The 16,604-nt window shown below is 41.4% G+C and overlaps 2 protein-coding genes across 2 annotated transcripts; one reads left to right on the forward strand and one right to left on the reverse strand.

The window, feature by feature from the left end:
- The first annotated feature begins 326 nt into the window (after positions 1–326).
- cs (citrate synthase) lies at positions 327–10,457 on the forward strand. Its single transcript, XM_083894918.1, has 11 exons — positions 327–466; positions 3,118–3,168; positions 3,392–3,499; positions 4,128–4,193; positions 5,459–5,590; positions 6,109–6,297; positions 6,414–6,613; positions 6,710–6,839; positions 7,488–7,589; positions 7,756–7,965; positions 8,051–10,457. The coding sequence occupies exons 1-11, from the start codon at positions 416–418 to the stop codon at positions 8,219–8,221; spliced, it is 1,410 nt and encodes a 469-aa protein (XP_083751044.1). The 5' UTR covers positions 327–415; the 3' UTR covers positions 8,222–10,457.
- A 119-nt stretch (positions 10,458–10,576) lies between these two features.
- On the reverse strand, positions 10,577–15,868 carry coq10a (coenzyme Q10A). Its single transcript, XM_083894920.1, has 5 exons — positions 15,349–15,868; positions 14,451–14,600; positions 14,169–14,361; positions 13,885–13,986; positions 10,577–13,617 (listed from the first exon to the last, which is right to left on the reverse strand). Exons 1-5 carry the CDS (start codon positions 15,483–15,485, stop codon positions 13,450–13,452), a joined length of 750 nt encoding a protein of 249 aa, XP_083751046.1. The 5' UTR covers positions 15,486–15,868; the 3' UTR covers positions 10,577–13,449.
- Between the last annotated feature and the right edge of the window lie 736 nt (positions 15,869–16,604).

Raw genomic sequence — 16,604 nt, forward strand, 5'->3', positions numbered from 1 at the left:
TCGGCCACATTTAATACTACACATGTGCAGTTTGAACGACAACTTGATTGAACAAATCAGTCAAAATTGGTCCTTTTAACCGATGTGTCGCTTCGTGACGATGCAGTAGTCCGGCGCAGAATAGAGGGTTGCTCTTGAACAGACTTTGATGATCAGCTGTCGTCACATGCAGACGGGAGAGTCCGCATCCAATCAACGTGCTCGGAGCCGTGCTCTAGCCAATCACATGCGCCTACGCTGTGGCCGCGATTCTGTGCTCGGACCAATCAACGACGCTGCTACTTGCGGGCCCGAATCCCTCTTCAACCTTCTGCTTTCCGGAGGGGCACCTTCAACCACCTCCGCGGTGCACTGGGAGCGGCGTCCTTAGTTGTGAAGAAGAAGTGGGGCAACGAAACACCTTTACACAGACAAAATGTCCTTCCTCGGTGTCAGCAGGCTAGCGCCAAGACTTCTCAATTCAACGGTAAGACGAATGTTACACGGCCTCGACGCTACTTTCTTTTTAAACTGTAGACTTCACACAGGAAGCTAACGGCTAACGACGAGGTAGCGGCGTATACCAACTAGCTAGCTTAGCCATTTTTGAGCCACATTGTGAAGTGCTGGTGCTAACGATTGTGGCTAATGACTGACAGCTGTGGAAAATAGAGAGGTCTTGATGGTCGTCTTTGCTCAGTGAATGTTCACATAATGGTGTTTTTAATGTGTGACCTGTGTAGTTCGTGTACTAACTTGTGCGTTAGTCCGTCTGCTCCTTACGCCGGCCTGGTGCTGTTACCGTCCGGGCATGTTTCCTCAAACACCAGTGATCGCTTCCAAGTTTCTTTCTTTATGTGGAGGCAATTGTCGCTTTTACAGACGCGGGTCGTGGTCACGGTGAATTCTTTGGATTAAATCCATTGTGTCTATTGCCACCACCCCAGTTGACCTTCACGTTATGATTCGATTCACATATTACGTCAAACTTCAGTCGTATCGTGTAATGTGTAGAAATGTATTCTCATGTTTCCCTGGATATTTAACTTGGTTCAACTCTGGTAATAAACACCCGAGTTCCAGGTGCGTTAGATTGTATTAAACTTTAAAACAGTCTAATGAGCTATCTCAACATCTCTGGTGGTGTATGATAATGCAGATTAATCGTAACGGTTGTAATTTGACTGTGTGTATGTTGGTGAACTTATAGCTAACCTTCCTGTGACCCTAACCCACTGTCACACTCTACTGACCTCTCAGTCTTTACCCTTAATGGCCCTCATTTTAACTTGTGTCAGTGTCACCCATTATGTAAGTGTTTATTGGATATTTCTTCGAATCAATGACCAAGGCATTAACTTTCTTGAACTGAAACGACACCACCAGTCAGTGGATTGATTTTTATCAGGCTTGTCAGTAGGAGTTAGTCCAGATTACCTTGTGCCAGTCTCATCCTTTCTCTTATCTCCATAAGATTAACTCTGGAAATATATTAGTCAGCTGTTTTTTGTTCTTGCACAACATTGACAATAAAATGCCATATCTAATACTGAAAATCATATGACTTTTTATACTTTTATTGCATGATCATAGCAAGGACAGTTTACATGTCCCCAGATTATGTTACATAATCTCACTCTCAGCTGTATGGAGCATGTGTGTGGTGGTGACGCAAGATCCTACCTTTTGTTTCGGTGAGCCTTGTCGGTCTTTCACAACTTCAAACCAGTTGTTATGGGGAGGGGATCCCGTTCTGAGCACAGCCAGCTGTCACCTTTCCCCCAGACTCCCCCTCAAACACTGATAATTTTAATAAGATGTCAGGGGAGTCTTGTTACAGTGTGAGCAGCAGCAGCAGAAGACTCTAATTCTTGCTACTGTCACTAGACTTCAAACACAATTACAGTTCACATATTTTAAAAATGTTGTCTAGCAGTTTCTTTTTAGTATTTACTACATCTTCTAGGCGTATCCCAGGAGACACCTGTGTATCATTATTTGGCAGACATTGTATGTGTTTTATGTAAATACACAAACCTCTAATGAAGGTCAAGTTATAAAAGAAGCATTATCACAAATAAGCCTACATCTAATAATTGTTTTCAACACTGGGTTTTCTTATGTTTTTAAGAAACCACTCAACATGGAATGCCTGTAGCATTTGAAATGTACATTTTAGCTGAAGAGGTTGATGTTATTAAATGTCTGCCCAAATGATGTATACACAAAAACTAATTACTTAACCATTTTATAAGAAATGCAGAAAATCCTCACATTTGAAAGTAGAAATGTCAAATGCTGACGTTTCTTGAAAAATGCCCTGAAGATGAATACATTCTTAACCATCTAATATGTACATTTTTACTAATTTTGTGTGACTGACATTGCAGCATGTCAGATTTTAGGCTTGTATTTTTTCATGTGAATTGTAGTGGCGGATACCCGCCGGATGCACAGATATTGCAAAAATAGTATTTGCGAAACCATATATTGCGATATACTCAAAAAACAACACTAGTGAGAGTGAGCACCATCTAGTGGACTGAATATTTTCATGCTAATCCACAAAAAGTTGGTTTGTGACATAAGTTAAAGTTGATACATGGTGTCTCAAAAGTGATATAATATTGCCGCACAAAACATCGCAACATTTCACTGTATCAAATTTTTTCCCCACCCACCCCGGGTAATTGGATACATTATCGTTGTCTCCTGCTATAGCAGCTATTGTTGCTAATGCATCAAAATCCAGTGTCTCAGTTGTGGAATGTCTACCAGGAATAGTCGGTGCATGTAGGTACATGTTAAAGATGTTAGTCACCTGTTTTGATCAACTGTAGTCAATCACTTAATACCGCAGGATATGACAGTGGAATTTAATGTATGCAGAGGTAAAATGGGGTAAAGTGTACTAGACGATAGAAGCAAGGGTAAAAAAAAAATGCTTTTTGAGTTGTGTTTCGGATTGTTGATTTTATTTAGTTCACAGAAGAAAAGATGACGGTTCATTGCAGTTGCAAAGTAAATGTTTTGAGCTTTCTTCAAACAGACATGCCTAGATATGCTTCTGTGACCTTTTTTTGGGTTAGCTTTTTCTTTCATGGTTGATAATTCTCAATTTTTTAATCTTTTCCACAGAATGCCACCTACTTCCTTGTGGCAGCCAGAAATGCCAGCGCATCAACAACAGTAAGTATCCTTGTCATTTTAATATTGTCTGCTAATGTACTTACTTTAAAAAAAAGTATTTTTTTAATGTAAGGGCATATTTGTGTGTGGTAGTCAGACTACACAATGCTGACTGCTGTCAAACCACATTATTTGTTTTCCCAGTTCAGGTAAGAGTTCAGTGTTTTATTTATTGATTAGAAGTGTGATCCAGGGCATCACTGATTTTATGTTATTTTAACAGAATCTCAAGGATGTTCTGGCAGATCTCGTCCCCAAAGAACAGACCAGGATCAAGAACTTTAAACAACAGTATGGCAAAACCAACATAGGACAGGTTACTGTTGACATGGTGAGTATGTTATGATGCTAGACACATGTTTTTTAACGAATCGGAATAAAATTAGATCTACAAATGAGCTGGACACTGTGCAGTAGGCACGTGGGCCATCAGCCATGTTGCAGATAAAATGTGGCATGGCTGTTTCCTAATCTGTCTCGACCTGTCCATCTGTATTTACTGTCTGGTGTCACTTTTGGGTGAGCTCCCTCAAAGGTCACAACAAGAACTGCTTCCTGCCAACAAGAGACAGTTTAGCTGAGTCACTAAAACCTCTAAGGCCAAACACCAGCATGCATGCATCACTGCAACACATGCGTCATCCTTTTCTGTTTTTTTTTCTGTTTTTGTTTGCCTCTAACCACTGACTGGAAAAACAATATCTTGAGTCACATGGTCTGTCTCACTTTGAACACACAAACTTTTAGGTGTGGCTTGGTGTATTTATTAGTGTTCAGGCGTCTCTTTTCCTAATGTTAGTTAAATAGCATGTAACACACCGGCTGACTCTATAAAAATGGTCAGTGAGTTTTTGTTTAAAAATAAATATTGCGTGACCATCGTTGTATTGAGCCACTTTCAGTGTTTATTATTGTCTGTATATTCTTGTGTTTTGATTATATCTTTTTCCCATCTGCAGGTCTATGGAGGTATGAGAGGGATGAAGGGTCTGGTGTACGAGACCTCCGTTTTGGATCCTGATGAGGTCAGCAATAGAAATGGTCCAAAAAAATCTTAACTGATACATGAGCTTGTATGTTGACAGATCATTAAAAATAAATCACAGACATAACAAGCTAGTATTTTATAAACACGGGCAAGGGCACGTTTACATGCACTTTATACTGGGGCTGCACGATATATTATAAATCTAACGCCCTCGCAAAATATCAACATGCCTGATATATATGTATTACAAATGACTGCTTAAACTCTGAATGTCGGGCCGTGTCCCCCGCAGCAAACAGTGTGCCACGCGCCTCACTCCTTCACTTCCACATGATCATTAATATCAATGGGCTGACTCTTTCCTCCTTTCATTTGGAGCAGTGCTTGTTTTATTGAAGGTCTGTGTGTTTTTAGCATGTTTCTCCGTCATTTCTCTCCTCTCCTTTCTTCCTGCCCAGTTGATGTCTCACAAAGCGGAGTAAAAGTTAACTTGGGTCAATAACGAGTTACATACTTCTCGAAACGTGGAGCCCAGGCTGTAATATAAGTGAATAAGTGAATGCCTTGTCACTAATTAAGAAGTGTTAAGAGCGGTTATGAGCGTCTAACGAGGTCACCAACCTTTTTGAGACTGAGAGCTACCTGAAGGATAAAGAATAGTCTTGAAGGCTACCATGTTTAGGCATTTTACCATTAAATATGATATCCATTCAGTGCTGAGGCATACTCCTAACGATTATAACAATGTTTTTGTGGGTGTATGACCATTTTATCTCTCAAATTACCATGAGTGATTTCTTCGTTGCAATATTCACCAATGTTATCACATATCGCATGATTTCCTAATATAATGCAGCCCTACCAATACAAAGGTTTTCAACTGTGAGATTTGTCCCTACCCTTGGATCTATATCAGGATTGATTAAGGGCCTTGAAATGTAAAAAAAGATTGTAAAAAAGTAATATTATCAGTTTTCTGAGAATATATGACCCTTATTGATGGTAGACAATTTTACAGTGGCTATAACTTGAACTGTCTTGGTTTCTTGGATACCAGTCTGCTGCATAAGCACTTACCTTGATTGCTTTCTTACTGAAGCTGAGAGCTTTCTGTGACAGAACTGCTGTGTTTCCTAATATCTTGTTATCTGGCCATCACACAGAGTGTCATCGTGAATCATCCAAATGCTTTGGTAGAACCAGAGCATTGTGTTGGCAGCTGGCCCTCATTCACTTTCACTGCCAACATTTAGTTTTATTTTTTAATTTATTTTTTAATTGTGTCTCTCCATTCATGAACAGGGCATCCGTTTTCGGGGTTACAGCATTCCAGAGTGTCAGCAGTTGCTACCTAAAGCTCCAGGAGGTGCGGAGCCACTGCCTGAGGGCCTCTTCTGGCTGTTGGTCACAGGGCAGGTGCCCACTGAGGAGCAGGTGAGTTGTACTTTCGGGGTACGGTGTGAGAGAGAACTATGAAGCTGTTCACATGTTGCGTCAGACTCACCAAACCTCCCTGTACTTTTTCAGAATAATCAATTCTGCAACATAATGTATAATATTATGTTTTGCTTGTACAGTGAACATCATTGTTACCCTACACTTTTTTTTAGTATTTGTTGTGAAAGCATAAAGGCTTGACACTTTTTGTGAGTCTGTGCCACACGTTGGCCACCTTTACACCTGACATAGGATCTGCACTTCGCCACATGCATTTACACGTGGTATTAAAATGCGTCTCCGGTGTCCACATCAAGATCTGATTGCTATCTGATCACAGTCATCCCCCTTTACATCACCTACCTCCTCTTCTGCAAATATCGGCGACTCATTGCATTTGCACTGTTCAATCACAGAAAACACATTTTATTGCCATTGTGATCCAGAAAGAGAAGAAAAGTGAGACTTCCAGGTCACTCATTTTTTTTTTACCATGCATGTTTTTCTGCCTCCAGGTGAACTGGGTTTCCAAAGAGTGGGCAAAGAGAGCTGCACTTCCCTCTCATGTTGTCACCATGTTGGACAATTTCCCCACAAACCTGCACCCCATGTCTCAGTTCAGTGCTGCTATCACAGCTCTGAACAGTGAGAGCAACTTTGCACGGGCTTATTCTGAGGGTGTCCACAAGTCCAAGTACTGGGAGGTGAGTTTACATCTCATCTTAAATCCTACATCCAGCCATTCACCAAGAATTTAATAACCTTTTCGCTGCTAGTATGACTGTACTCTTTCCTAATCCCTTTACGTTTCCTCTGTCAGTTTGTCTATGAGGACTCCATGGACTTGATTGCAAAGCTGCCGTGCATCGCAGCTAAGATCTATCGCAACCTGTACCGTGAAGGCAGCAGCATTGGAGCCATCGACTCCAACCTGGACTGGTCCCACAACTTCTCCAACATGCTGGGCTACAGTGATCAGCAGTTCACTGAGCTAATGAGACTCTACCTCACTATTCACAGGTGTGACTTCAAAAAAATATAAACCATGTCTCTGGACACACTTCAATCAAAGTTGTTAAGGTGACAAGTGGAACTTTCTTTTTTTTAATTTCACAGTGATCACGAAGGAGGCAATGTCAGTGCCCACACCAGCCACTTGGTGGGCAGTGCTCTGTCTGACCCATACCTGTCCTTCAGCGCTGCCATGAATGGTCTGGCAGGGCCCCTGCACGGCCTGGCCAATCAGGTTTGTACCAAACTGATTATTCTATAACTCGCATACAAAGTGCAGTAATACCTGCAGCTATTAAGTCTGAGTTCCCCTTAACTACAGTTGTAGGATTTTGAAAAAGGACCTTTGTACAGCAGCTATTTTGACAGCTCACACACTAGGAATATTGCAGATATAAATTCTGGCTGAATACCATGTAGTTTCCTCAGTTTCGGCTCACTGACACACATGAGTACTGACATGCATTGACTGAACAGTTAAAACATGCCAAAATGGTGGCTGTGCGAGGCACCCGTTGTACACGATTAGTTTTTTTCCTACTGTGGTTTGTAGCCTAATCTGTGAAAATGCTTATGAATGCATGAGATAAAAGTTTTGGTTCTCATTCTTCTCTTAATTTGTTTACCTAATAGTTTTGACATACGGCCAGAGTTTTATGATGAGATTACCTGGGGCTTTTCTCTGATATGATGCGACCTTACGCAATGTTTAACAGTGTCTGCTGCCCTCCTTTGCTGCAGTATTTAGTTTTATGGAGCAGCCACGCGATTCTTTTATTGTCGTTACGATAACATAACGAGATTTTGCATGTTGTGTGTGATCTAAGTCATTTTTCATTACAATAAAAACTGATGAATGTGCGTCGTCTTCTGTGTGTCACAGGAGGTGCTGGTGTGGCTGACTGCACTGCAGCAGGAGATGGGAGGAGAGGTGTCTGATGAGAAGATGAGGGATTACATCTGGAACACACTCAAGTCTGGAAGGGTAAATGCATTCCACTTTTACAGCCACTAGCTCATGTCAACAAGACTGTGTTGCATATTCATAATCTCTAGGTCGTCTGAACAACGATATAACACTACATCCAGTGAGCTTGGGTCATAATTGAATTTGTAGTAACATAACAAGCTTTGCTTTCTCTTGGCTGTAGGTGGTGCCAGGCTACGGTCACGCTGTGCTGAGAAAGACCGACCCACGTTACACCTGCCAGCGTGAATTTGCCCTGAAGCATCTCCCCAACGACCCCATGTTCAAGTTGGTCGCCCAGCTTTATAAGATTGTACCCAATGTGCTGCTGGAGCAGGGCAAGGCCAAGAATCCATGGCCCAATGTGGACGCTCACAGTGGAGTTCTGCTGCAGGTGAGACACGTGTGATATGGTTTGACATGTATGTAATGTTGTGGTTGCAAATACAGCTTCTGACGCGTTTCTCTCCCGTCTGCAGTATTACGGAATGAGCGAGATGAATTACTACACTGTCCTCTTTGGTGTGTCCCGAGCCCTCGGTGTGCTGGCTCAACTGGTTTGGAGTAGAGCCCTTGGCTTCCCCTTGGAGCGCCCGAAGTCCATGAGCACAGATGGACTGATGAAACTGGTGGGAGTCAAGTCAGGCTGAGGAACCATCTTAAATGAGCTTGGGGGTTAGTGTGCAGGGTGGGAGGAGGTGGAAATATCAGAAAAAGGCAGACATAAGTTGACCCCGTCATTTCCAACCCCAGGGATTCAAAGAGAGGGTACATTTTTAAATGCAATTGTACTAAAGAAGGGCCTTTTAGTGTTTAAATAAATATATTTAGTTAACTACAACATTTTCCCGCCATGTCTCCATATTTCAAATATGTGAGGGGAAGGCTTCAGATACATACATGTAAACCCATAGTAAGCTCAAAAATCTGCTGGCATCACAGAGATTCTCACCTTAGCAGTGCCCATGTGTTTGTTATTGAGCGCTGGGTCTCAACTATGAATAGGCAGTGGTATTCAAAGGGAATTGTGGGAGTAAATTTGTTTGTTTGTTAAAACACCTGAAGTTAAATATTTGACTCAGCCTTCCTTGCTTTTGGCTGTTGCACTGATTAGTGAAGGACTTCCCCAAGCAAAAGACCATGTCTTTTTCACCTAATCAAGATTCTCAGCTTAGTTTTTCTGCTATGCAACATTCCCAGATGTCGCCCCGCTCCCGTTTCACTCCCATGTTTGAACACTCCAGTCCTCACAAGTAAAATCAGCAAACCGTTCCAAGATCAGCAAGGCTCATTGATAAGTTCATGGCGTTAAATTTGTAGAACCTTGCACATTTATGTTTAGCAGTCATCTCATTTACACACTTGGATCTCATCACTGTTCTTCAGTGTGGTGACAGTGACCGTCGCCCAGGGTCTTTCTGCTAAATTTGAATTCAGCAGCCACCCTCCTCTTCATCGGGCTCTAAGAGCAGTTTCCTCTCCTGAAGATGCCACATTTACCTGGTGGAATTCTTCAGGTGAAGAGCTCTTGAGACCAAGGTCGATGATGTTGGTTTTGTCCGTCTGTGTCGACATGGAATTAACCAAAACAGAGTTGAACTGTATGTGCAAGTAAACGGAGCCATGAACTTATCACTCAGCCACTGGAACATTAAAAAGCATGTACATCAGTTAAAGATATTGCCCATTTAAATCTCAAGTCTACCTACGTTTGTTTTTCTGTTTAATGTTAACCTGCTTTACCTCTATGATCAAAATAACCGTCTCGTCTATTTTCTTAAATAATGCTTTCCTGCTTTGTTTCTGCTCTATTGGTAGAGGTGAGAATAATGTACAGTAATCATGATCATAAAAGAGTTCTGAGCAAAGGGTGTTGTAATTGGCAGCCTGTAATAAATCCTTAAGAGCAAGCTTGAATACATGCGAGGGGGTGGTATGGGGGCTCTGGTAAAGTCCTGTCTTAGCCGAGTGTGTGTGTGTGTGTGTTTGTTACTTTATCCCCACATGAGAGCGCTTTAAACATCGAATACTCCAAAATGAGCACTTGCTTGATTGGTTTTCCTTATTTATAGAGGTAGACACCCCGCCCTGGTTGATTGTGTCCCCCCTTTTCCCCTGAGATTGTTTTGGTCTTGAATATGTAAAAAAAAAAAAAATCTATAATCTTTGGGTTCTCATTTTGTGGTTTTATTTATACTTGTGTACATAAATCTATGTATAAATGTATGTATAGCTTGAATGTATGAGCTCGATCACATGCTGATAATAGCCACAATGATTACCATAGTTTAGCCACAGTGTAGTCGTGCCCCCGCCTCACTGCCGCGTTCAGTCTCACTGGTCACTGTGAAATTTTTGACAATGAACAAAAAGAAGCTGCGGCTCTGGTGTATACATATAATTTTAACACGTAGCTCTGTGGGCTTAGTCTGTGCTGTTGTTTTTTTTCAGGTTTTTCACTTAAATGTTTCAAGCTTGCTCTTAAGCCCTGGGTTTGTCAGCACTCCATTTTTTTTGTGTAGCTCAAAGTTGTTGCATCCTGCACCTACTCTTGCCGTGTTAGTCTGTAGTTCACTCAGCCGTGTGGGTCCCTCTGCTCTGCTTTCACCTTTCTTCTGACTTAATCAGGTGCGATCTGTGCGTTTCATCGTAGTGTTTCTTCCACGTGGCGATTTGGTGGAGAGGCGAGGGTTATTTTGATCATAGAGAAAAGCGTGAAGGTTGTACGTGACAACTGGTAGAATTCGTTTGCGGATGGATTCGTGTTAAGAAACACTATGTGGGAATGGGGCTGTGTGGGTCAAATGGAGAGGAAAGTTTGAAGCGCAAATATTGGAAAACCTAAAAAAAAAAAAAAAAGGAAAATAAAGGTTTTTTTTAACATCTGTTCAGTCTAAAATGTTTTGTATTTGCACCACTGGGGTTATTTTGGTTTTGGTAACACCAGAGATGTCGATCCTGATGGCTGCAGTCAGTTTAGGCTGAAAGGTTCTGTAGTGTACAATCAACACTCATGTTAATGTTTCTGCTAATCAGTCCATCAAATTTTATTTATATAGCCCACCGTTTACAAAACACAGTTTGTCTCACAGGACTTCACAGTGTTGGTAACATCCTCTGTCTTTAGACCCTCGGCCAGGGTAAGGAAAAACTACCAGGGAAAAAACCCTTATAATAGGGAAAAAGAAAGAGGTAGAAAACTTGGGGAGAACCACAGGTGAGGGATCCACTCCCTGGACGGACAGACGTGCTGACATTGCAAGATTTTGTTTCCCTCTCTGATAAAAAGACAATAGACCTGAATGGTGATCTCAAGCTTTTATAACAACTCCTGTCCCAATTGTAACACGAGGCAAACATTCCAACATAAAATATACACAGTTTTTTTTTATCATTAGATGGTTGAGTTTTGGAAACTAGAATTTAAATTCCACACATAAACATATAATGATGACACCCTGTCCTCTCTCTCGACAACTGTAGCACGGCTTGTTTGAATTGATGCTCCTGCACTTACTCGTTTTTACGAGCCACATTATTCAGGTGAAGCCGGACAAGTGTGTAATAACTGCAATTGACGGGATCAAGGCAGAAGAGCAAACCCACCTCTCGCGGCTGTTATTAATAACTGGCCCACATACCATCACCCCGCTCTGGTTTCTTTCCAGTCCCATCTCCTTTTGGAGAGCCGCGTCCATCGTCTTTATCGCCGTGCCCTCTGCCAAGTTGCACTTGCGGCAACAAGGCCAGACTTGAACATGGCTTAAAAACACTCTTGGTAAGCTTTGCCTAAGCGTATTATAACACAACCACTCAGAGAAGATCAGTGCAAGTCGGTACCTGGACGGTGAACATGAACACAAAGTAAAAAACTTCAAACTTGCACACAAAAAAAACAAGTTATACCTAGATTTTTTATTTATTTAAATAAAGTTTTTTCAAATACACCCACTTTATTTACAAAGATACATTTTAGCTTGCAAAATAAAATGTGATGTGACCGCAATATCGTGGCGATGTTTTCTAGTGATCTGTCGACATCTTTGTGTGCGTACTGGAACACTTTATACACTTGTGGAAATACACTGTGAAACTTAAGGTTTGAACACTTTGATCTGTTCTCACTGTCCTCTGTTGGCACCTACAGTCATACAACTTCGCATGGAATAGTCTGTGTGCAGCACAATCAAAACACCCCGAGGCAAAAAAAATAAAAAAGTAAAATAGTCAGGGTGGAGATGCAGGATCGAACACGAACCCTGATCACTTTTTTTTAACCTTTTAAAAAAATATAACAATATAATATACGGTTTATTTAAGTAACAGTGTTTCACAGGCCCACTTGGATTGAACATTCTTCATGCACATATGATTAAATATGTCTTCATTTCTACATCACCTTTGTAACAGAGCAAATAAAGTATGATCAAATTTGAAGCCAAAAAAATCAAGATTTCAAAGTAGTGAACCACACGACCTGACCGGTTACCTATAAATATGGCAAATACAATCATCTTAAACTCGATATGTATTCATAACTCGACACAGAAACACACAGACAGCAGGGAAGTGTCTACACATGCGTCGTAAGGAATAGAAAAAAAATAAGTCGGACCTCTCAAAGAAAATAAGCATGAAACCCACAAATGATGTTTTATTCTACAGCCCAATAATGAAATAATGTGTTTTCTACTGAAAACGTACATGACGGGAGTAACACCCTGTTGGTTGACCTTCAGACGTTGGACCACAAAACAGACAGCAAATTTTTTTTTTTATATCATTCATTACTAATGCTTTCTTTTCACAGCAGTGAGCAATTTGATTATTTTAACTGCATCCTCCTCAGATTATATATCCACCTCTACTTATTTTTCTACTCATGCTGGGCTGTAAAATAAGGCATTATTAAGATTGGCAGAGAAATTCTCCCTGACCAAACATACAACAGCCGGGTTAAAGCTACACTTCCCAAAACTCAAGTTTAAATGCGGCCACAGCCGTTACAACTCATGCAGAAATGAAATTTCTTCCCCTTCACAACATGTTGCCCTTCAGTGTTATTGTCACAGCAGTCGGTGAAAACACTCCACATCCCAAATATGACACATTTAATCTGAATCCAATAAAATAATACACATTTGCACATAACCACTGAACAGAAGAAAATATTAAATCAAATATTGTTTTTGCACCAGGTTCACTACGATGTCAAAGAATGTATTAAAATGTCCTCTTGAATTAAAAAACGAATGGTATGAGCATAGAGTGTTACTCTAAAACAGTATAACAGCTGATCAAAGTGCTGCGTTGAACTAAAAAACGGGACACACTTAATTGTGATAAAGTGCTGACGGCAAGACGAGAGCTGACGCCCGTGTGCTTTTCGTTAAAAAGGTAAATAAAAGATGTTTTTTGTTCAGTGTCACTTCGCTGTTAATTTAAAATAGTGTTTGCTTCTCCAGCATTGATGACATGGTGTTGCAATAACTTACTGCCTTGTTTACGTTACTAGAGTGCTGCCAATGGCGCAAAAGCAATCATGGGTTCCTTCTGCTAAACACAGAACCCTTCAGTAGAGGTAGAAAGAAAGAGGACAGACTTTAACACAACGAGGAGGGAGATAAGCAAAATATTGTTGAGGGTACAATAACAAGAATTATTAATATTCCAACATAATGCTTTCAACAATGGGATGTCTAACATCTTCAGTGGCCTCGCGGACGTCTATGCGGCGGCAGAGGCTTGAAGTCGGGTGGTGGTGGTGGTGGTGGGGGTGGGGGGGAGCAATTATGCAGCATCATGCAGATTTGTGTGGATCAAGAGTATGAAGGTTGGTATAGTTTAAGGCCAAGATGGAAACATACAACTGCCGAGATCACGTCTGGTGCACCTCGTGAAACATTAGCTCCCGTGGGATACGAGTCTCTGGGCCGTAGATCTTGCAAGCTCTCCTCTCGAACGCGACGACGTTCTGCTTTACGACCTCGTCGAAGAACATGGTGGCTAACTGGGAGTGCAGCAGTGATCGGAACTCAAAAGATATCTGTGGAAGATTGAAAAAAAAAAAGAAAAAAGAATGCACTCATCAAAAAGTGAGCAGAGGAACAAGTTGCACACAATATGACGTGGGGGTTCCAGGCGTGCGGGACTACATTCCACAAGAACTCTCATGTTTGCATGTTGCATAATGAATCTACAATTACCAGACAGTTAAGCTGTGCGTAACAAAAAAAAGGCAAGAGGTGTCAACAACAGCCAATGGTCTTGCCACACATTTTCACATGTAGGAAACAAAATGCAGGCTACTTACAGAAAAGTCTACGGTGCAGGTGCGAGGGTAACCGGGAATGCCAGGACTAAAGCGCCATATCGTTTCCAAGTGATTGAACAGCTTTCCATCTGTACACACAGCCTAAAATCGTCCAAAGGAGAAACTTTGTGATCAGAAATGGGTGTTTACGTCACATCAAAAATGTTCAACTAAATTCTGCACTGGTGTCTCATGGTGTTTTATTTGGCAATATCAAAAATCCATCAGAAAAATCAGACATATATTGTCATTATTGTCAGGACTGTGACTCAAACAGCGCTTACCTTGACTAGATGAGGCCGGACACAAGTGATCATAGACGTGTATCTCTCCACCACTGGAGGGAATCCCACTTCGAGTTGAGCTTTGGAGTGGCCTGCTCTTTTCATGACGGTCAGAGACTTTGTACACCAAGGGACAAAGTTCTTGTACTCGTCAACGTTGGCCACCACGTCATACATTTCCTGCATAGAAAACCTAAGACGGCAAGCATTTTTGAAGTTATAGAATAAAAATACACAAGACAACAATTAAGAGATACAGTTGTAATCAAACAGGATTATTACCCAAGTATCCGACGCTCAGAGTATTCCTTCCTTTTGTTGGTGAGGCTGATGAAGTTTCTGCTTTGGGGAACAGCCGTCATTGTGTCCAGGTCTTGAAGGCGAAGTGCTCTGGGAGATCTCGTCATCAAAATGCCACATGACGACAAATGTCTAAAAAGGCACGAGAAAATATACCGTAAGCCACATTCCGGAAAGAGTTCAGCTGACTACAGCCACAGTGCAAAACAAAAATAGGACCAAAACATTCCTGTTCCCAGCTCCTAAACTCAACAGGTATGTATAATATGCTGGATGTGGACAGAAGGTCTCCGTGTTGCGTGTACCTGCTTGTGCTTTCATGAGAGTTGGGCCTTTCATGCGGAAAAAACACAGAACAATGTGGTGTTTTTAAACCATGTGTTTTCTAATAATAACAACAACAGGTAGAGTCTGGGCAAATGTGTTCCATCTAGTGGCTGCATTATGTTAACAGAAAACATTGTTATTTACTGAAGACAGTGAAGGATGACACCACCATAAATCAAAACTGGAATCTTTTTTAGTTTGATGTAGTTTAAAATAAAAAATAACATTTCTTTACGCTGTACCTCATGAAATATGTAAGTTATTCATCATTTAAAGTGTAATGTTTTAACGGTGATCATTTGTAGCCTCGTCCACGCATTTGTTTGGACACTTTAACCATTTCAATGTGTAATATAATCTTGTTTAGTTCATTTAATCGATTCAATTTCCCACAGTTATCATCAGTCGCCCACCACTGCCTCAACAACACTGGGTGATATCGATCATTCATTTTTATCAAGGTTCAACTTATTAAGATGTTTAAACAACACTTTCGTCTACTTTATGTTGCAGAACTAGCTGTGTGTTGTTACCATAGCAGTATCCGGCCCACCTGATATTTTGCCGCAGGCATTCTCTTGACACAGCTGTGCGACAGGAGCGAGGTGATCCCACGGTGGCGATGTGGAGAAAGTCACTGAACGTCCGCACACCCATGGGTAATCGCCGGGCGCCGGCCGCGGCTGCCATGAAACCAGCCGCTCTGTTCAAGGGAGAGGGACACCCGAGTTTGAGACACTGGGCACCGGCGTCAGCGCCGAGACCAGGGCGGTGCGTTTTAGGCTTCCGGCCCAAACACCTACTGCTCCAGTACAGCGCGATACAACCACACGTAGCGTTTATGTTCGTTTTATGAGAGAAACTATTCAAACCAACGTCGTTGTCTAACTGCGTCTCCCGTCGCTTACACAACGAACTAATGTTCGCCGCTAGCGTTAGCGAAGGCTAGCTAGCTAGCTAGCACGGCGGTAGCTTGTTGACAGCAAACGCGACGTCAAGCCGCGTCCTTCTATCTACGCGACAACAATACTCACATCACTCCTCGTCTCGAGTCATATAATGACAGCCGCGTAAAAAATGACTGAGACTGGTTTTGTATCGGAGTGATGTCAAATGTCGCCCAACTGCCTACGACCTTCTGCCGCTACATAAAACGCCGGTGGGACAAACTGTACCATTCTTCTGCTCTTTGCTCGGTTTACCCTGAACACTACGGTGAAATGCTGCCTCCGACTGTGTAGGAGGTTTAACTGCACTAAATGACCTTTTATGAGTAAAAAGTCACAACATAAATTACATATAGTGTGTATATATATATGCATATATGTATAAAAATATCATGCATACATACAGTACTGTGCAGAAGTCTTAGGCCACCATTAGATTTGTGGTTTTATCAATTGACAATAGAGGATAATTATTTCTATTTTTCTGGATGTGTTCCAGTAAAGTGAAATAGAAATAACATATTATGTTAGCAGTTTTAATTTCAGGGAAAAAAAAATATCTACAGGTGTCAAGTATTTAGTGTGATCTGAACTCACACTTGAACAATAACACGGCTCTGTTAATACTGGATTACTCTATTACACCAGGTTTATTCAAGACATGCTTGAGCATTACATGCACATTTTGCTTTTGTTGTCATGTAACCAAGTACAAATTAAGTAAAAAAGTAAAAAAAGAAGAAAAAGAAGTCACGTTGCTTTGTTATTTAGATTTCTAGCAACTTTTACTTTTGCTCCACTACATTTCCTCCCTACCTTTGTTACTACCAAATAAAATCAGAAGAAGAAGAGTTGGTAATGG

This window comes from Microchirus variegatus, assembly GCF_963457635.1.
Source record: "Microchirus variegatus genome assembly, chromosome: 9".
In the NCBI taxonomy this organism is placed as follows: Eukaryota; Metazoa; Chordata; class Actinopteri; order Pleuronectiformes; family Soleidae; genus Microchirus; species Microchirus variegatus.